This window comes from Phyllostomus discolor, chromosome 2 (genome assembly GCF_004126475.2).
Source record: "Phyllostomus discolor isolate MPI-MPIP mPhyDis1 chromosome 2, mPhyDis1.pri.v3, whole genome shotgun sequence".
Lineage (NCBI taxonomy): Eukaryota > Metazoa > Chordata > Mammalia > Chiroptera > Phyllostomidae > Phyllostomus > Phyllostomus discolor.
Window position 1 is genome coordinate 203,825,211 of NC_040904.2, and position 21,584 is coordinate 203,846,794.

Consider the following 21,584-nt stretch of genomic DNA (forward strand, 5'->3'; position numbering starts at 1 on the left):
ATTAGAAACACTGGTCAATAGAATTTTTGAAGTCTTTTCTAACCCTTCGATTTTTTTCACTGCTAATTTTTAGAATTAAAGCTGTTACTTGACATTGCTTGAATAGCATCGGGGTACTAGACGCAGTAAAGAAAGCCTGCCACAGTGGTTCGGTCCTTCATTCCCTAAAAGAGACGAGGTACCTTGGTAGTGTCAGGTAAGAGGTTAGGGTAAGTCAGATACTTGAAGGGGAAATGGATGGTTCCTGCATGAGCACTAATGGACGAGCAGCTTGCTAGCGAACAAACAGTACTGACAAACAGTACGATATCGAAATCTCTGGTTGAGCAAGGTAGAAGTTTCTGGGCAGTCGTGAGTCACAGCTGAGAAATCTGTGATTTGAGGAACCGAAAGTCTTTTAAAATTTATTGTACTTATCTTTTTTAGAGGAACCAAAACTCTTGACTTTTGCTAATGACATTTGCTCTTGAGATGATTGTTTTTGATTCCTGAAGTAAAAAAAGCTTCATAAATGAGGGGGCCTTGCTGTGGCTGACCGTATCCCCAGTGAAGAACACTGTTCCTGATACACAGCAAGTGTTCGATAGATTTTGTTAAATAAATGAGAGAATAAATAGAATATTTGTCAAGAACACTCACTTCGTGGAATGAAGGATTATGTCAAGGGGAGTAACATCCTTTTTAAAAAAATTTTTAAAAATATGTATTTATTTTTAGAGAGAGGAGATGGGAGAGAAGCATCAATGTGTGGTTGCCTCTCATGTACTCCCCTCCCCCCCCCACTGGGGACCTGGCCAGCAACCCAGGCATGTGCTCTGACTGGGAATCGAACTGGCGACCCTTTGGTTTTCAGGCTGGCACTCAGTCCACTGAGCCACACCAGCCAGGGACAAGAGGAGTACCATTCTTTGCTTTGTTTACTTAGTGAATGGCCAGAGTGTCAAAGAAAAAGTCACCCGTGCAACATTGTCCACCATTAGGATTCTGGTTCACTCTTCACGCCATAGAAGGCTTTCTAGGATTCCAGCCCTTTCTACTTCCTGTAAACCTCTGTAGAGAAGTTCTGACTATAGGATTGATTCTTGTTCTCACCAGTAGCCTGACATTCCTCATTCTAGATATATCTTACTGGGCACTTTGGGGGAACAAGAAAAAAAGGTTTTGGTGGGAAGTGTAATCAAGGTCAGGGATCTTTCTGGATCAGACTATGTAGGAAGTTCCTGATTGAAGCATCCCAATTCCAATGTCATATTGGAGGAAAATCAGCTAAGAAATATGCAGACAAACTTTTAAGGGAAACAAACAATTAGAAGGGGTGCTTTTCTGAGAATATAGGAGATATGAAAACAATTCCTGGTAAGCAACAAAGCGGAGGGAACAAATATATGTGTTTGATCCTGGAAACAAACAGACCAAAAAAGATAAAGAGAAATACAGCAGACGGGTACGATAAAGTAATAACATCCAGAACAAAGGATTTGGATTTAATTTTCAAAGTCACAGTCAGAATCCCCAGTGGAGGGGCGTGAGTGAATGCGGTGGGGGTTCTACCTGACCACATCCATTGAGCTCGCTCCAGATTTAAAGAAGTCTGTTGAGTCTTCAATAACAGGGATGTTGCTTAAGATTCCAGCCCAGATGACCTGCACGAAACAGGTAACTGTTAGGGGGATGATCCACGTAGAACCCTGGCAGAGACCGGCTAGCTCCTCACCAAACCTATTTCTTCTTCGTTTTGGACACATGGCTCGACTACATTTCTCAGCATCTCCTCAAGTTACATGCAGCCATAAGACTGTTATCCAGCCTCGACCTGTGGGGAGCAGTTGGTTGGTCACCATCCCACAAAGCGAAAGGTTGCCGGTTCAATTCCCGGTCAAGGCATGCGCCTGGGCTGCAGGTTCAGGTCCAGGTTGGAAAGTGTATGAGGAAACAATGGATCGATGTTTCTTTCTCATTTTGCTGTTTCTTTCCCTCTCTTTCTCTCTCCCTTCCCCTCTCTCTAGAAATAAATAAATAAATTCTAAAAACAAACAAACAAACATACAAACCCCCCCCCCCCCCCCCCCCCCCCCCCCCCCCCCCCCGTCATCTAGCTAATGAATATGAGCGGAAGTGACCTGCTTTCCAGTCTGGGCCCTTGGAAACCTTCCCTCACACAGTTCTCTGTGCTCTTTGCCCTTCTCGGTTGTCTGGAATGGAGGTGACCCCCAGGGTGACCTTGAAGATAGCAGAGCCCGAGTCTCTGAAGGACTCCACCCCTAACCCTCTTGTTCCAGCTTTACCCCGAATCCCCACGCTGACCTAAAACCGCCTTGGGTTATTTATGTGAGTAAAAAATATATTACGTATAAATGTTTGGGATGGTTTCTTATTGTAGCTAATACAAGAAAAAGGAAATAAAATTCCATCTCCACTACTTCGAGTCCTGATGGTACCACGTACAAAAAATGCTGCAGCTTTTCAAGGGAAGAGAAGTTAGTAAGGACATCACATGCTCACCTTGATGGTCTCCGCCACCTTCACCTCTTCGGCTGTGAGTTCTACCACGGATGTCTCACCCGCTGAAAAGTACTGAGAGGCAGGGATCATTCGTCCATCCTCAAACTGCAGATTTCTCACCATCAGCTACAAGATAGCAGCAAAATAAGGAGAAGAATTGAGGATTCGTAGAGTTCAAAGTGAAGATGGTGGGAGAAGACGTCATCTATACATGGTATATAAGGAGTAGATTATTTGGCAAATGCAAACATATGGATGAGGACCACTTGCCATTATGTGTAAAAGGACTGAAGCAGTATTTTAATAATGGCAGCAAAGCCCTGGCTGGTGTGGCTCAGCGGATTGAGCCCTGGCCTGCAAACCAAAAGGTTACTGGTTCGATTCCCAGTCAGGGCATTTGCCTGGGTTGTGGGCCAGGTCTCCATTTGGGGGAATGTGAAAAGCAACTGATCCATGCATCTCTCACCCTCTGTTGTTTCTCTCCCTCCCTTTCCCTCTCTTGAAAAGTAAATAAATAAAATCTTTAAAAAAAAACTCAAAATAAAATAATGGCAGCAGAAAGAAGACGGACAGTTAAGTCTGTGTAGATCTGTGTAGATACATCTCAAAACGGACAATAAGCCCCTGGAGAACTGACATGTGATGTAGGTGTTTGGACTAAAACCTACTATAACTACCACCACTGCCATCCTCTGAACCCTCGAGCTAGCTTGCACAGTGCTAACTATGTGCTGAAGCATCTCATTTAATGCCATAAATTCTGATGGAGGCAAGCACCACTATTACACCCATTCTACTGATGGGGACACGAGGTTAATGAGTTTAAGTAATTTGCCCAATGCCGCACAGCTAATAAGTAACAGAGCTGGGGTTACAAACCCAGAACTAGCTGGACTCTGGAGCCTACAAGCTTAATAACTGACCTGTCCTGCACGCTGGCAGAGAGTGTCTGTAATGTGGCAAATTCCCTTCTGCTCTCTCCACAGGGGAGCTGCCCAGAGCCCGCCAGAGCCCACCAGAGCCCTCACTCCCAGGCACAGGGGTGTGGGTGGGCCCCTGCCTGAGAGGCAAAGGCACGGTGCACCTAAGGAGGACCACGTCTGTCTCTTTGGATGCTCCCGGACTCCAGCAGTGGGAAGGCAGACAGATGGGATTGCTCTCTCTGCTTTATAACTGGGAAAACTGAGACCCAAAGGGGAGAAGCATCCTGGCCACAACCAGTACGTGGCAGAGTAGGGATTCACATCCTGTTTCCTGATTACACCCCAAGCTCTTTCTACTGTATCGCAAAGCAGAGGGGTGCAGGTCCTTAGGGCCCATCCTGGGGAGCCTTGTTCTCATCCAGGCACACGGAGCCAGCTCATCCCCAGAGAAAAACGGGGCACAGATATCTTGAGCCTCCCGCATCCCCCTGCAAAGCCAGATTACCTTGTGAAAGATAGTCCCTTAATAGCTTGGGTTAGGAAGGAAACCCCAAAAAGGTATTTTATAGGCAGCCATGTGGAATACTCACTGCTTTTCCATCGTTACCAAAAAGAACAAGTCCGTTTTTGGTAACAACACCAGGCTTCTTGGCACCTTTAATTTCCAGCGGTTCTCCGGGCGGCACGGCACTACGCAGTAGTGATGAGCCGTAGAACGTGACCCTCTAACAGAGAGAGCAAACCCAAGTGTGAAGTGAGGAAGTTACACCTCTGAACGGGATGTACAGGCGGCACTCGCTCCAGAAGAGCTGGGATTATCGTTTATGATAAAACCGAGACACCCCAGTGTGAGGGACTGAATCAAACACCTGCAGAAGGGGCACCAAGCAAGAGGTGGTCTGCAGCCGTGTGACTGAAGAACCCCACAAATGCCCCACATCCAGGCAACGCGAGTATATGTTTCCAGTTTATTCACATTGATACAAAGGTGCATAAGAAGCTCTCATGGATGCTGCAGGCTGAAGGTGGGGTTTTGAGGGGAGTGGCGGTGCTGGGGGTGTGGTGGTCAGTGAGGGTGGGTGCAGAGTCAGACACAGACTATTCCAACACAGTGGGAGTGTTAATGAGAGTTCAGGGTGCTTTGCGGGTCAGTTCATGGAAACAGGACTGGATCTAGACTGCAACCAAGAGAACTCGACACCAACTGATTTGTTGTCATAATTCCATGACCATCCGCTCTCATTTCTCGAGCACTGCGATAGTTAATGCCCAGTGAATGCTTATGGCAGGGACCAAGCGCTTACATGAATTGACGTGTGCTAACTCATTAAATGGTCACATGACCCATGACCTGTAAAGGAGGCGCTATTATTAGCTCCATTTTACAATGAGGACACGAGGCACCCGATGGTTAAGTGACATGCCCCAGGTTACACAATAAATAGTGGCAGAGTCAGAATTTTACCGGAAGCTTTCTGGCTTCAGACCCCACACTCTTCACCACTACACTAAACCTCCTCCCTTGGTCCTCGCGGATCCCACATAGTCTTAGGGGACCTCATGCGGGCACCTCATTGTCATGTCAGCACTAAGAACCCTGCTGAAGTGCTGTGATCATCAGGACAAGTAGAAGCCTTTACTCCTAAAAGATTCATGGTTTAGCCCTGGCTGACGTAGCTCAGTGGATTGAGCTCGGGCTGCGAACCAAAGCATTGCAGGTTCAATTCCCAGTCAGGGCACATGCCTGGGTTGCTGGCCACGGCCCCCAGCAACTGCACATTGATGTTTCTCTCTCTCTTTCTTCCTCCCTTCCCTCTCTAAAAATAAATAAATAAAATCTTAAAAAAAAGATTCATGGTTTAGTCGAGGAGGAGGGGTAGATAAATAAAGAGACACAATGTATAAAGTGCCACGTCAGAGGTGGGCAGGGCATCGTTGGAACCGAGAGGATGGACGCTCAGCCCCACCGAATGCTCTCTGTGGCTGAGTAAAGAAAGGGGTGTTTCCTCGTAACAGGTCACATGCGCCTAGAATCACAGACCCTCATGACCAAGGGAAGACCACGGAAAACCTAGATTTATGTGTAATACCTCTTACAGTGGTAACATGAAAAAAAAAAAAAGGTCCTTAGAACACACCTGTCCATTTATCTCTGTCCAAGCTCCAGGGACTTTGTCATGGCCTCGGATCCAGTTATGTAAGACTTCAGCAGACTGATCCCAAGAAATCTAGGAAAGCACAAAGCACACGCTGAACCTCCCAATGCTGACAGCGTCAAAGGCAATGGAAACATTTCTGTCCATCAGGACAAGTGGGCGGGGTGGGGCCAGCTGGCTTGGAGATCTACCTTTGGGCCAGAATACGGTACATTGGGAACCCCTTTGAAGGTGGAGAGCCACGAAGTTTGAACCGTGTTATTGAGTCTGTATAAATACCTCAGCATTTTCCTTCTTCTGGATACCTTCATATGTTGCCCCTTCTTCCGGCTGGGGAATCCGAGGAGCTTTTCCATCGGCTATGAGTTGAACAGCTTCCACCTAGAACCAGAAATGTTACCTGTGTTACAGCCCAATGGGCAACAGTGGCAAGACCCATTTAACTGGAGTTTCCGCTCTACAGAATTACTACACATAAATCTGTCCAGAGAGTCAGACTGTGATAATAACCAACTACCATTTCTTCAGATCCATCTACGTGCCAGGCAGTGTGGTAGCTACTTCAGGTGAAATGCCCTTGCAACATCACACCAATCCTGCAAGGTGGATATTATTATTTCTGTCTCACAGGTGAAGAAATTGAGGATTAGACAAGGTAAGCAACTAGCTCAAGATCGCAGAGACAGCTTGTAGGTGTCAGAAGAAAGACTGCACCCAAGCCTGTCTACTGCTGATATCGAGCCTGTGTGTGCTTCTTTGTTGAAACAAATGTCAACCTCCCCTTGGTGAGTCTGTGGAAATTTCAAGAATATAATTGTAAGATAAGTCGTTATGGGTTATCTCTGCTCATCATGATGAGTGTAGTCAAGGACACATTGTTATATGTAAGCAATTCAAGTTGCTTTCTAGCTCAGGACACCTGAAATGTTAACAAGTTAGTATCTACCCATGGGTCCGATCGCCTCTGGGATGTGTGCTGCATTCTCTTCTGTGCCGTATTCACATTTGCCTTGAGTTGAGGGCCACTCTCCTTCACTGGGAGGCCTATGAGAGCTCAACTTCTCAGATTCCTCTGAGCACCACAGCTGCTGACCAACCTTCCCAAGAGCACATGAACAGAGCTACCCGGGAGCCAGGGCAAGCTTATAGCTCATCCATCCTACCTGCTTGTAGCTGTGATATCATCTGGGCTGAGGTACAGGAACCAGGTTTGAGCAAATGCCACCAAACATACATAATACTATTTTGATCAGAGCTATCATTTCTGAGCACCTACTATGTGCCAGGTGCTTTACACAAATGCCATTTAAGTTTCACAGCTGTCAATCGGGTGGTATTACCTACATTTTATAGGCAAGGAAACCACAGCTAAAGAGGCTAAGGTGACCTGCCTATTGTCACACAACAAAAACGTGGCAGAATGATAACTGTGGTGTCATTAAATCATTGAATGGGACAAAAAAAATCATGCTCCTCCCTCCGAAACCAAAGGCTGCTGCTTCACATGCCGCCACTGTCCCTCTCTGTGTTGCCACTCCTGCCACAGCGAACTCTGGGAAGCACTCAGTGACAGTAACATTGCCTTTCCATACTTCTCCAGGCTAATACAGTTTTACTGTGTGGCGTACAGGCTCGGAGCTCTCTACCCAGAGCGCCTCTGAACAAACAGAGCAGTGCCAGATTTCACCTCGTTACACCGACTGATTTCAAATACGTCTGGAGGAAGTCCAAATCATTGATACATAGCAAAGCTCCTTAAGATCCTCTACACTTGTTCACAGTTAGTCGCTATAAACAGGGTTGGAGATTCAAGGATGTGGGAAAACAATTAAAGCAGTTTGATGGCTGATTATCCATTTGATCATTACTCTGGAAGACCCAGTCAGCTTCACAGACGAGACATTGTAAAGTTCAGATTTCCACCCTAAGTATACCATCCTACTGGTAAATATAAAATCAAATTTTGTTGGTCCGATTGGTATTCTTAGTAAAAAATTCAGATGAGCGAATTTTCAATAAAAGAAAAACATCTTCAAAACCTGAAAGGTTTACTAAATCCTTGATGGCATACATATACTGACCACGGCCTTGATTCCCTCGGGAAAAAGAAATCGATTATAAAGTGCATCCACTGTGTCATTGGGGCCGACATCACACGACCGCTGAAGGAGGATGGGTCCGGTGTCTAAACCGTCATCAGCCCAGAACACAGAAAACCCAGCTTTCTTATCTCCCATAATCAGAGTCCTGCAAAGAAAAAAAGAGTTTCACCTTAAAATGTTGGTTCACTGTATCATAAAATGAGGAATTAGTGATCGAGTACAAGGTAGTAACGGTGGAGAGTTGATGGTGAGTGAAGCTACTGTGAGAAATTAATAGTAGAGCCAGGAGATGTCAGCACTCATAAAAGCCATATTTAATGGTGCTGCTGTTCTATGCATCCATGTATCTGCGGTCTTGTTAACACACACTACTGATGTATAGTCTACCCAAAAAGGCATTGGAGCCCATCATCCCTTCCACTCACTGACTGCCTGATGTCGGAGTTCAAGTAATTTTACCCACCCGTATCCAAACTGTTACATGGGACTTGACCCTCTATTAGGCAAAGTAAGGTATTAGAAGATAGAACTGAGGGTACTCACGGTAGCATGAAGAGGAGAACTGATTATTAATTTAAGGTATGTAGCTCAGGTATAAGCATCATTTAGAGTTAGAAGTAGCTCTATATTGGTTGCATAAATTGTAGTAAAATGTGGTTAATTATTTCAACTGTTTGTATTTTGGGCTCTATGAAACTTAACCTAAAAGAAAATGCTGGCTGTGTGGGAGCTTATAATACATACAATAAGCTGGACATGTGGACAAATACATATCAAAACATATCACAGAGCAGGTTGACATGCACAGAGCATGAAGTGGTAGATCAGCCATGCTCATGATCTAAATCTTTACTTCTCTGAGCAATCAGTTAGACCTAAATCAATCAACCAATTAATCACACTTTTCAGAAATTAATTGGCATTGTTATCAAGATCCTTGAAAACATCCATACACTTTGACTCAATGATTCTGCATGTAGAAGCAACGTAAAATGAAAGAAATACAAGTTTAAGTACAAAGATATGCCCTACAGCGCTATTTAAAGAGAAAATGAAATCAATTTATGTAATCAGATTTTAAATTCAATGAAATGTTCTTCTCACTGAAACTAGGCGTAGATTTTCTGCCTAGTCAATAACCTGACACTGGGCGCTATCTGGGAGATGTGCAGGTGAAGGGGAGAAGGTAAAGAAGGTGGGAAAGGCCCACCTCAACCCACAGCACAGCACACCTATGGTACCGGGTACCTAGAGTATCCCGGGCATTGTTCTTGCTACTGGGAAATACAGAAGCTTAAAGTTGAACGGGGGAAGACAGACAGCAAAGAAGAGAATTTCAGGTAACTCAGCATTTCCTGAAATGTACTTGAGATGTTCCATGGCAAAAAAAAAGGTCTATAATAGAATAAGTTTGGGAACGCTGTACTCATTTCCTCCTGGAGATTCTGATACTAATAACATTAAAGCACACATTAAAAGATGTGATAAGTCCTGTAGTAAAGAAATCCAGCATAAACCAAGGTTGTCTGACCATAGAACCTTTGTTTGCTGAATACCTAGTTACGATCAATTCTTATAACCTAGTTACAGACTAGTCTTGGGAAATGCTATTTTGTCCTATTCAGAACCTCTAACTCTCAGGGGAGGTCATGCAGTAGCAATCATGCAGGACCTCACAACTGCTCAAGCACACCTAGCTTCCTGATCACCTAGGTACCACGCAGAAAGATTACGGGCAAGAGAAACAGGCCCATCTTCTCTGTTATTTAAAAAAAAAACTCACCAGTTGATAGCGGAGGCCCCCCTGTGCCTGGGGAGGATGGACGGGTGATAGATGATGGAGCCGTGCTTTGGGTGGTCAATGACATCCATGGGGATGAACTGCGTGCAGAAAGGAAGCACGTTGAGCTCGGCACCCACGGATCGGTAGGCCTCTGCCACCTCCTTTACGGTCTTGCCCTTGACTCTCCATCGAGGGAACTTGAACACAGGAGTGCCATTTTTCTCTGCAGCCAAAGCTGAGCGTGGAAGAGAGGATTGTTTTCATTAAAAAGAATTTTAGCCATCATTTTTATATTGCCATGGATTGACACATGGTAATTTTATAGCTCTGTGAAATATTTATAAATAAAGCATGGTGAAGAACAAGTTAGATTCTGATCAGGATTTGATCTGCTACAATTTAACCAGGAACCATTTATAGGAGACCATTCTGCGTGGCGTGGGCCCAGCTCCCACTTGGAAAGGCCAGTGGAAAGCAGGGTCTGATGCACAGGACCCACACCCATGGAGAGGTTTTCCTGTGGAGATCAGGCCTGCATTGTACCTAGGCTGCTATGAGACTTGCTTTTGCTAAAACTCCCTCACCCTAAATTGAGGCAGCAAGGGCTTACTGCAACTTCCTAAAGTCTGTGCTAAACCTCCCAAGTATGGAGTGTGACCGGTTCAACCACTTTTCCCCCTTGGTCTGCAACATCCTTCTCTTTGAAGTAATTAGCAACATTCTTTCCTTTGTTATCTGTAAAAGGTAATCCCCTGCAGTGAACCTATGCATAGTAAATGAGGACTCCCCTCCATGTAATGTACCCAGAGAAGCAATAAAAGCCTGTCCAGGCAAGGGTTGGGCGCTCTCCCCTTGAGAGAGTGGCCGCACCATCCCTTTTCTTCCACAGGACTCGGTAGTCCGTGCGAATTTGTCTCGTCTCATCCATAACACCGCCGATCCCACAAGCCAGGGTCCACATCAACCGTTCCTTTTTCTAATACGATTTTTATCTACATATTTAAAGTATAACATTTGAACTCAAACATTTGTGGGTAGATAACATTTTGAGATTTTAACTGAAACTTATTTTTCATTGGTCAAAATGTGTACCCCTATTACTGATCCAGCCAATTAAAGAATATTTTCATGTTTTTCAGATGTGAAGCCAGGTGCCAACACAGCACCACCCAAATTAAGTATATTCAGCCTCTGGCACAGTTGGAAAACCTCACGTTTATTCTCATTCCTATTTCTTGAGGGGAGTTCCTTCAATCACAGGGCAAACTGTAAATAAGAACGTACTCTCCCCGCCAAACAGGCAGGTCCATCCAAAGGATAAAGAGAGAAAGGAGCTGAGCTGAGCCTGTCTAGTTCCTCCTCCCGAGTTCACCCATCAGAGTAGTTACAGGAGGAGAGAGACCAAGACCGAAGAACACGTGCTCCCTGCAGGGGTTCAGCCAGACGGGAGCAGATCCGAGGCTCCCTCCCGAGGAAAACGTCCCTTGTACGTGGGATGACTCCATCCCACTTCTGTGTGGCACGGAACTGCCCTCCCAAGGGCAGACAGCACAAGCGCATTTTTCCATAATAAAATGCCATTTTTACTAACTCCATTCCCTAAAAGATGGACTATATTTATTTTCCATCCGTAAGCATGTTAGGCTTTTTAACCTACATTTTTTTTGGTTCCCTTTCCTTCTCTTCATCCAATCATCACTATTCACTGACTCCATGGGCATATGGGCTGTTGGCCCAACTTTTCCTTAGCTTGACTCTTGAAAAATTATATTAAAATATGATATTTTTAAAGGCAGTAACAAGAATTAGGATATACTCCAGAGGTGCTTCTCTCCCCCAAAAAAAGTAAGATTTTAGGGTTATGGTTACACTGTTTTCCTACCAGTGTGTTGCATCATACCAGTGATTCACGGAGATCTGAGTCATAAGCCAAGATTTTTAGACGCTAATCCTGTTCCTGACCTCTATTATTTGTAGACAGTTTTCATCTCTGTGTCTTGCACCCTTTCTTGACATAACTATACAGCATGCAAATCAGAGTCACATGGCAGGTTTGCGCTAAGGATGGCTGTCTTCCCTGTCTACCTTAATCACCAAGCAGCCCGGCTATAATTTGTCCTGAGATAAATGCATTCTTTTATGCCCCACACCCATATATATGATTGGGGGTGGCCTCCCCTTTATTCCTATTGGCACCTCTGCATTAGATATTACTCTTTGAAAAGTCACGAGTATAACTGAGGAAAAACACGTGCCCAGAAATTCCTCTGATGGACCTGAGGAGCACCATGGAGACAAATGGAGCAACTCTTAATACAACAGGGACCTGCCCCTTCACCTTGGAGCCCACAGAGGAGAATTTCTGACTCTCTATCGACCATGCCAACAGACTTGGCCTGGCAAGACCTTCGATAGGTCCTGTGGGTGGAGCAGAGCCGAGAAGGGAGGCATGCAGTTTGGGTCTTCAGGGCTGGTGGCAAGCAAGTGGAAGGACAGAAATGCTCATGAGGAATAAGGGGTCTGAGCTGGACTCCAGGCTGAAGAGTTGGAAGGCTGGTTCGGAGTCTTTGATCCAGCCGTTCCAGGATACACTCACCCAGGGGGTCGGCCTTTCCGTCCTTGTCTGGAACTGTGAACACCCCCACCACGCGATGGCCCTCTTTGCAGAGGTGGCGGTAGACTTCTTGTCCAAAGAGACTCTGACCAATCAGGGCCAACTTCAGCTTGTTTTTGAAATAAACCTGTGAAATAATTCAACAATGAATGATGTTAGCATGAAGAGAAGACAGGTGGATAATATGCATTCTTTTATCAATCACTCAAGATGACCTGAGGGTGACCAAAAGCTCAAAGATCTAAAGTAAATTTTTACTGACATACACTGAACCCAGACTACACTAAGCCCAGAGTTCCAAAATCCTTGGCAAGTGGATCCAACTCATTTGGCCTCAAGACATGGATGGATCTAATGAAACATTCTTTATAGGCCTTACAGGTTTCTTGTAAGTTTGCACAAACTAATTCGGCTTTAAACATGACTTGAGCTGACATAATGCTATGTGTAGCCTTTATAATATTTATAAAGATTATATGTATATTCATGTTCCGCTGCAGAAAAATTAATGTATTTGGTTACAGATACTGTCGCAGTCCCTGCTGTGAAGTGTATGCAATGAACTATCTGTGTACCATACTAACTAAATGTGAATATTTCTTTTTCTTTTTAGACAAGTCTTTTTTTTAAAGATTTTATTTATTTATTTTTAGAGAGGGAAAGGAGGGAGAAAGAGAGAGAGAAACATCAATGTGCGGTTGCTGGGGGCCGTAGCCTGCAACCCAGGTACGTGCCCTGACTGGGAATCGAACCTGCGACACTTTGGTTCGCAGCCCGCGCTCAATCCACTGAGCTATGCCAGCCGGGGTTAAATGTGAATATTTCTAAACCCTAAAATACATTTGGCTCCACACACTTCAGATGAGAAATTGAGGCCTGTACATCATTTTATTTCATTTGATCCACACAACTATCCTGTTATTATCCCCCCATTTCATACCATTTTATTAATGAAGAAACCAAGGCTTAGAAATGTCAAGTATGGCCCCAAGGTCGTGCTGGCAGAAAGGAGGACAGCTGAAATTGAGCCTAGGCCTGTCTGACTCCGAAGCTCATGTACGCCCTTTAATATAATGAAATAATGAAAATGAGCTCTCATCACCCACCTCTTCCATCTCCTTCTTAGAAGATTAATGCTGATGCACAAAATTACAGTGATTATCAAGAAACACAAACACCACAGAGATCAGAGTGGTACTATAGGGGTTAGGGTCTTTAAGGACTGCCTTTACGCAATTATGCCTTCTGTAAATTCTCCCCAAATGGGGCCTTTCCACAGAGCTTATTGGCAGGTGGTGAAAGCCATCAGGTGAGCGGGCGAGAAGCAGGACTGTGAGCCAAGAGAAGGCGCTAACCAGAGAGTCATGCCTTTCCAGGCTCTCCCCCTGCGGCAACAGACCAACCTCGGCCCCCAGAGCTTTTTTTGCCTTTTACTTCTTCTGGTTAGAATATGTTTCCACGGGGTCTGGATGCAGAATTTTTTCCCCCTCAACAATGCGATTCTAAATCAGTAAACCCTCACTGTGAACATGGGATTATGAAGAAACGTAACTTTCTTATTTCCCACCTTATTGAGGGTGTGGATAGCATCTCTTCTTAGGCATGAACTTAAAAGCATATGGCTCACACGTTCGCTGTAATTGAGCTGATAATTATACAATTAAGGTTTTAGTTTAAAACTCCTTTCCCAGAGCCAGCGGAGTTTCTACCCCAAAAGAGCCTAGAGACCTCCAACATATAACAGATACCCAAAAGCAAACCCATTAACTCTGTAACAACAGTACAATTTGCCTACAGAAAATGTGACTATTTCATTTTTTCTCATCAAAAAATATGAATGTTCTGTAAACACTCGGTCTTCAAATCCTACAATTAATGCTGTGGCTTGACATAGAATTTACATGTTGGCTATCTTAACAAAATTTGGCTTTACCTCCTACCAATACCAATGCCAGATATTTTGAGATGGCTACAATACTTCCATTAAAACACAGGAGCCAAGAGGCTGAGCTGACTCAAATGTCAGCTGTCATCCAATTAGCTGGAGTCAAATGCAGATTCAGCACCCCTCCAGAAAGTCAGCGTCGTGGGAAACGGTGTCAGTGTCTTTGGAAACACTACATTCTTGAAAACACTTTCTGAGTTTAGTGCTAAAGCTGAAGTTACCAAGGTGAGTTTCTAACTGGAGAAATTTTCAGATTTTAAGTGTGTCAATGATGAGTTAGCATGACTGAGGTATTTCACCTTGGTCTTTTTTCTCCAAGTATTATCTGAAGACTGCCAGTGTCTGAGAATCTGCTGGAAAGGCATGTTAAAAATGTGGATTCCTGCCCAGGCTGGTGTGGCTCAATTGGTTGGGCATCATCCTGCAAACCAAAAGGTTGCAGGTTTGATTCCCGCACAGGGCACATGCCTAGGTCATGGGTTTGGTCCCAGGTCGAAGCACAAACGGAAGGCAACCAAATGATGTTGCTTTCTCACATTGATGTTTCTCTCCTCTTTCTCCATTCCTTTCCCTCTCTCTAAAATCAATAAGCATATCCTGGGGTTAGGATAAAAAAATAATTTTTCAAAAATGTGGATTCCTGGGCCCCACCCTGATCTATGGGAGTCAGATGTTCAGGCCCAGGAATGTGCATTTAAACAAGCTGTCCATCGACTCATAGGCACACAGGGTCTGAGAATCTCTGCTTTGTGGAGGCTGTGTGTCTGCCCACTACAAGAAAAGATTCTACCCTGGGGAGTTAGAAGGGGTAGAAATATTAGGTGACAGGCTAGTACCCCTGGGTTCCCAGGAGATAACCTTCTGCATGAGAAGAGGCTTTTGCAGGGAACAGAGCTTTTGTTTTTAAATAAGCAGTTATATTCCCAGGTTATCCAAACTCTGGTGGAATTCTTCAACTCTGATTATGCTCCAAGGATAAAAAATAAAATAATAGTAACTTAAAAAAAACCATAGTCTTTTGTAGAAAACTTCAAGGCATCATGTTAAGAGTTTGCCCCAATCTAAAAACCCTTCTGTGAAGTACATGCTACCCTACTAGAACCATGTGAGCAGGGTGTAAACCATGAGACCAAAGCTAGCCACATTAAGAATTGTGAAACTGAGTATCACGTGAAGGATCTTTCCACAAAAAAAAAGTAAAAGAGAGTAAGTTTTCCTGAGACAGAGACATGCCTAACACTTACTGGAACACTGAGCACATGGGACCCAGGCCAGGCCCGACACTGCATGAGATATATGTGTTCAACAGGCATCTTTTGAGCATTTGCTGTGGTTGGGGCACCGTGCAGGGTGGAGGCTGCATTTCAGGTGAGTGTGGGGTTTTTTGTTTTTGTTTTTGTTTTGGCCCCACAGAGCATATATAAAAGAATAAGGAGGATTCCCATTAGCAAACTGAATTTCTGATTCCTCCTTAAAAGGAGGATTGTCAAGCCCTGGCTGGCGTGGCTCAGTGGCTTGAGCTTGGGCTGCGAACCAAAGTGTCACAGGTTCGATTCCCAGTCAGGGTATATGCCTGGGTTGCAGGCCATGGCCCCCCAGCAACTGCACATTGATGTTTTTTCTCTCTCTCTCTCTTTCTCTCTCCCTTCCCTCTCTAAAAATAAATAAATAAAATCTTTTAAAAAAAGAAAAAAACAAGGAGGATTGTCAACCCTGGTCTATGTTCCACACAGCAACAGTGAGCTGGAGCTGAGCGGTGGGTGCCCTTTGCTCGGGGCATGGTCTCCACTCCATCCAGCTCAAGGCCTTCATTGGCCTTACCTGTTTGGCCTCTGTTGGCACTTTTCTTTGGGACCCTTGCATTAAAGATACAAAAGAAGATGTGATCCCTGCCTCCAGAAGTTCATCAGTTCATAGGGAGGACACACAAGGAAAGGGCCTACTGGTATCCCAGTTCTGGGGCCCAAACGGGAAGGCACCCAAAGAAAACTGCTTAGCTGAGTCACAGATGACTCAGCTTGGGAGTTGGCCAAGAGAAGGGTGGGGTCTGGGGAGGTGCTGGAGGAACTCCAGGCAGAAGGAACAGCGTTTGCTAAGGAACGAGTGAACAAAGCGATCCAGTACGGGAAGTCAGGGGAATGACAACAATTTACACTCCAGGGAGAGGCAAGAGACTTATTATGAAGGGCTTTGTCTATGTCAAATAATTTGGACCTTATTGTGAAGACAATGCTATCCATCGAACTGCTTTAAGCAGGAGAGTGGTACAGTCTTATTTCTATGTTAACAGACACTCACAGGCGGCAGGAACTAGCTTCCAGTGGGCACCCACCTTGTGTTTGAGAACTGAGCAGATAAACAAAGAATATAAAAGTTGACCTAATAACTCACCTTCACAGGATGTAGTTTGGAACAGTGTAAAAGCCCTTGTTACCTTATAACCAACTTTTATACTAACAGTCAGAAGCAACAAATTACACTTTACACAGAGGTGAATTTGCAAGATTCAAACAAGATTCAAGATACCACTATAAATGCCAAACTTGTGCAACTTCATTTTCTTATTGCATAATCATATAATGAACATATTAATGAGGATCTTCTTGGCTATCTGGCCAACATTTTTTCCTTTTTGCATCCTAAAAAGGGTAAACGGTTTTTCTAAGAGGGATAGCAACACAGGGACCATTAGCAAGCAAGGCCAGGTGGGGGTGGCCGACACCTGCAGAATGGCAGGAGCACGTGGGTGGGACTAGTGACGGAGACCACTTCCAAGACTTTGAGCGCAGAGAGAGGCAGACTCCAGTCCAGAGCCGGACTCTGGTCCCTGCTGGAGAGGCAAGACTTCAGTCACAGCAATTACCTGTGGTATTCTAATTGCACAGAATTTGAAAATTAAGTTTAATTACGCATATAACACATAACACGTAATTTTCTTTAATACAAAGAAATGATCACAGGTAAGGCTGGAATCCCCCACGACCACCACTCCCAATCCAGGCCCCCTCACCCCGTCACAGAGGAAACAACTATTGTACAGTTCGGTGTGCATCCTACAGACCTTTCTTAGCATTTACATCTGTGGAAATATACACACAAAATAGTATTTTGTGTCTTTCAAAATGATACAAATGAAATCATATTATGTGTAATGTCCCTTCACTTTCCTTGTCACTATACACAATTCATTCTCTAATATTGCTTCACAGTACTCCATCATGTCGCTATGTCTCTGTTTATTTGCTCAGTTCTCCATTGAGGGACATTTTGGCTTTTAATACATCATTGTTACAGATACCATGGCAATGGACATACTTGTACATGCTTCCCATGCCCATGTGGGACCGTTTTCTCAGTTAGATATCTACAAGTGAAATTGCACCTCATTTTCAAATGTACATTTTAATAGATAGTATTTAACTCGCTTCTAGAGTATTTGCAGAACTGTTTACTTATCCCTGTCAACACACAATATTGTCAAACTCTGATTTTTGCCAACCTGATGAATGAAAAATTATATCTTGTTCTAATTTGCATTTCCCTGACTACTAGTTTGGTTGAGTGTCTTTTAATATTTTATTTTGCATTTGTATTGCCTTACTGGTGTATGGTGTCATTCTTTACCTAAACACAAGCTTAACCATTTGTCTCACTGATCTGAACTCCCTGAAAGCAAGGACTATTTATTTCTTGTTTTATTTTTTTAAATATATTTTATTGATTATGCTATTACAGTTGTCCCATTTCTCCCCTTCACTCCCCTCCACCCTGCACACTCCCTCCCACCCACATTCCCCCCCTTTAGTTCATGTCCATGTGTCCATTACATATAAATTCTTTGGCTTCTACATTTCCTATACTATTCTTATCCTCCCACTTTCTATTTTCTACCTATCATCTATGCTACTTATTCTCTGTACCTTTTCCCCCTCTCTCTCCCTCCCAGTCGGAGGGTTGATAACCCTCCATGTGATCTCCATTTCTGTGGTTCTGTTCCTGTTCTAGTTGTTTGCTTAGTTTGCTTTTGTTTTTGTTTTAGGTGTGGTTAATGATTATGAGTTTGTTGTTATTTTACTGTTCATGTTTTTTATCTTTTTTTTCCTTAGTAAATCCCTTTAACATTTCATATAATAAGGGTTTGGTGATGATGAACTCCTTTAACTTGACCTTATCTGAGAAGCACTTTATCTGCCCTTCCATTCTAAATGAAAGCTTTGCTGGGTAGAGCAATCTTGGATGGAGGTCCTTGCCTTTCCTGACTTGGAATACTTCTTTCTAGCCCCATTTGGCTCGTAAGGTCTCTTTTGGGAAATCAGCTGACAATCTGATGGGAGCTCCTTTGTAGGTAAGTGTCTCCTTTTCTCTTGCTGCTTCTAGGATTCTCTCCTTCATTTTAATATTGGGTAATGTGATTATGATGTGCCTTGGTGTGTGTTTCCTTGGGCCCAACTTCTTTGGGACTCTCTGAGCTTCCTGGACTTCCTGGAAGTCTATTTCCTTTGCCAGATTGGGAAAGTTCTCCTTCATTATTTGTTCAAGTAAGTTTTCAATTTACTGCTCTTCTTCTTCTCCTTCTGGTACCCCTATAATTCAGATGTTGAACGTTTCAAGATGTCCTGGAGGTTCCTAAGCCTTTCCTCATTTTTTTGAATACTTGTTTCTTTGTTCTTTTCTGATTGGTTGTTTCTTTCTTTTTTCTGGTCCACACCATTGATTTGAGTCCCAGTTTCCTTCCCATCACTATTGGTTCCCTGGACATTTCCCTTTATTTCACTTAGCATAGCCTTCATTTTTTCATCTACTTTGTCTCCAAATTCAGCCAAATCTGTGAGCATCCTGATTACCAGTGCTTCGAACCATGCATCTGATAGGTTGGCTATCTCTTCATCTCTTAGTTGTATTTTTTCTGGAACTTTGATCTGTTCTTTTGTTTGGGCCATTTTTTTTTTGTCTTGACACACTTGTTAAGTAGTGAGGGGAGGAGCTTTAGGTGTTCACCAGGGTGGGGCATCCATGTCACTGTGTTGCGGGGCAGGGGTCCGAGAGGGAACAATGGCACTTGCTCCACTCTCTGCTGGATCTCAGTCACTTCCCTGCTTCCCACAATCAAATTGGGCCTTTCTGGTGCTGATTCCCATGTGGGTGGGCTTGTGTACATTCTAGGACCCACAGGGTCTCTCCAACGAACTCTCCTGTGAGGCTGGGAGTCTCTCCCGGCACCTCAACTCCCACAGGTGTTTTCAATAAGTGGTTTGAGGCTTTATTTCCCTGTGCTGGGACCCTAGGTTTCGCAGTCCATCCTGCTCCCCAGGTATTTCTCCCGGTTTACCTGTGAGAATGTAGGACTGCCCAGTCTGCAATCCGCCACCTCTATGGGTCCGCCAGCTGCTACCTTGCCAGCCAGCTGCAGCCTTGCACGCCTCAGTCCACTATCCGCAGCCTCGCTGGGTCCACCAGCCGCCTCCTTGCCTCGAGTCCTCTCCACCTGGCTGTGGGTTTGGGTGAATGTGTCTTCTTTAACAACTTGGTTGTCAGACTTCCATACAGTTTGATTTTCTGTCAGTTCTGGTTGTTTTTTGTTTTTAAATTGTTGTTGTCCTTCCTTTGGTTTTGCGAGGAGGCACAATGTGTCTATCTACGCCTCCATCTTGGTCAGAAGTCTCCTTGTTTTATTCTTTTTAGCTGTGAGACTCTGAAAAAGTTATGTCTCTGTGCCTTAGTTTCCTTAACTGTAAGGTGGACATAATAATAGTACCTAGCTCATTGAAATGTTGTAAAGATTAAATGAGTATATATGTAAAGCATTTATAACACATGCCTGGTATATATTAAGTGCTGTTATTATTATTTCCTCAAGATTAGACAGAGTGCTCATTATATCATACATCACTTAATATGGTTCAAGGTTAAATTTAGAGGTTCTACAGAAAAGAATAGAAACCAAAGCAGTGGTCAGGCAATAAGGAAATAAGTTAAGGAAGTGGTTGCTGGAACTAGAGTATAAAGCCAGTACTTGTTCCAAAAGGCAGAGAAGGGTCCAACCTCTTGAACTGATTCATAGGGTAACTTCTAGCCCTAGAACCAGGCTATGAACCCACAGCCTGGGTTCATAAGCTGTGAACCCAGCCTACAGGCTCACAAACTTATCCCAGACAGTGGCAGAGGAAGCAACGTAACAGAGTGCCAATTAAATACAAGGGTTAAATAACCCCCACCATGGGGAGACATTAAGAAGCAGTGAGCCAGGCAAGACAGTGAATAAATAGTCACCGACAAAGCATTTTATTTCTATATAGTTGCACTAGTTTTAAAGATCCAGCCATACCACTAAGCTGAAATCATTAACTATTTCTAAGTCCATTTCTTTAAACCAGAGAATGGAAAAATCAATTCTGTCAGGAAATGTTATAATTAATTTTCTCCTTGGATTTTGCTCCGTTCTGAGATATTTTTTTATTCTGCTTTAATACCCCCTAAAAAAGCACTGTGTGATTTTTTCTTTTTTTCAAGATGACAGTAAAATTTACATACAGTATATGCCCTTTTGAGTGTACAGTTCTGTCAGTTTAGACAAACACATGGTTATGTAACCACATCACAATCAAGATAAAAAAACTGGTGCATCATCCCTAAAAGCCCTTTATGCCCCTTTGTAGTCAAATCCTTCCCCCACCTCCAGCCCCTGACAACCACTGATCTTTTGCCTATCACTGTTTTACTTGTTCCAAAGTGTCAGATAAATGGAATCACACCATAGGCAGCCCTTTGAGTCTGTCTTCTCACTTAGCATACGTATTGGAGTTCCATCCCCGTTGTATGTATTAGTAGTCCACGTTTCTTCTCCGTTTTCCCGGGAGGGCTCCATCGGTGGATGGAAGCACCACGGTTTGCTTACCCTGTTACCACCTGAGGGACATTGAAGGTATTTCAAGTTTTTGGTGACTATGAACAAATCCTCTTAAACATGCATAAATAGGTTTTTGTGTGAATAAAAGTTTTCATGGGTTAATACCTAAAAGTGCAACTGCTGGGTCATAAAATAGGTTTATATTTAACTTTATTTAAAAAAACTGCCAGTTTTCCAAAATGGCTGTAACATTTTACGTTCTCACCAGCCATGTTTGATTTTGAACCATAATAAGAGAACACAGTCCAAAGGATGGATCCTCATTTTCTATGGAGCAGAAAACACCAAAGTTTTCACTTATTCCATCTCCTCCTTTTGGCCACTGGAGAACCTGCCTTCTGCCCAGCCAGGCGCCACGGTTCTTCCACATGCGCCCCGGGGTGTAGTCAGACCCAGGTCTCTGACCCTTCACCATGCCGGGGGCTTCCCTACACACATGGTTTTGTTTATGCTATTTGCCACCTGGGATGTTCGCCTTTCACTAGTCAAGTCTTAGGTAAACCCCACTAGTGTAATCTTTTCACTCTTCAAGACTCTCATCTGCTGTACAGAAAAAGACAACTCAGTGGAACGTGTTGACAGAGAAGGCCCATGGAACAGGCTGGCGCCAGCCCCTTGCTCTCTTCACATCCAACCCCGACTCCCACGTGCC

General features: G+C 43.9%; 1 protein-coding gene across 1 annotated transcript in view; it reads right to left on the reverse strand.

Annotated features, from left to right (window-relative positions):
* The window catches only part of ALDH1L2 (aldehyde dehydrogenase 1 family member L2), a 50,090-nt gene that overhangs the window by 27,137 nt on the left and 1,369 nt on the right, over positions 1-21,584 (reverse strand). The window contains exons 2-9 of the mRNA XM_028533328.2: positions 12,063-12,207; positions 9,467-9,701; positions 7,663-7,828; positions 5,861-5,962; positions 5,564-5,653; positions 4,016-4,150; positions 2,503-2,628; positions 1,552-1,643 (exon numbers count right to left, since the gene is read on the reverse strand). Of these exons, the coding sequence (XP_028389129.1) occupies positions 1,552-1,643; positions 2,503-2,628; positions 4,016-4,150; positions 5,564-5,653; positions 5,861-5,962; positions 7,663-7,828; positions 9,467-9,701; positions 12,063-12,207 (1,091 nt within the window). The remainder of the gene's footprint in view (positions 1-1,551; positions 1,644-2,502; positions 2,629-4,015; positions 4,151-5,563; positions 5,654-5,860; positions 5,963-7,662; positions 7,829-9,466; positions 9,702-12,062; positions 12,208-21,584) is intronic.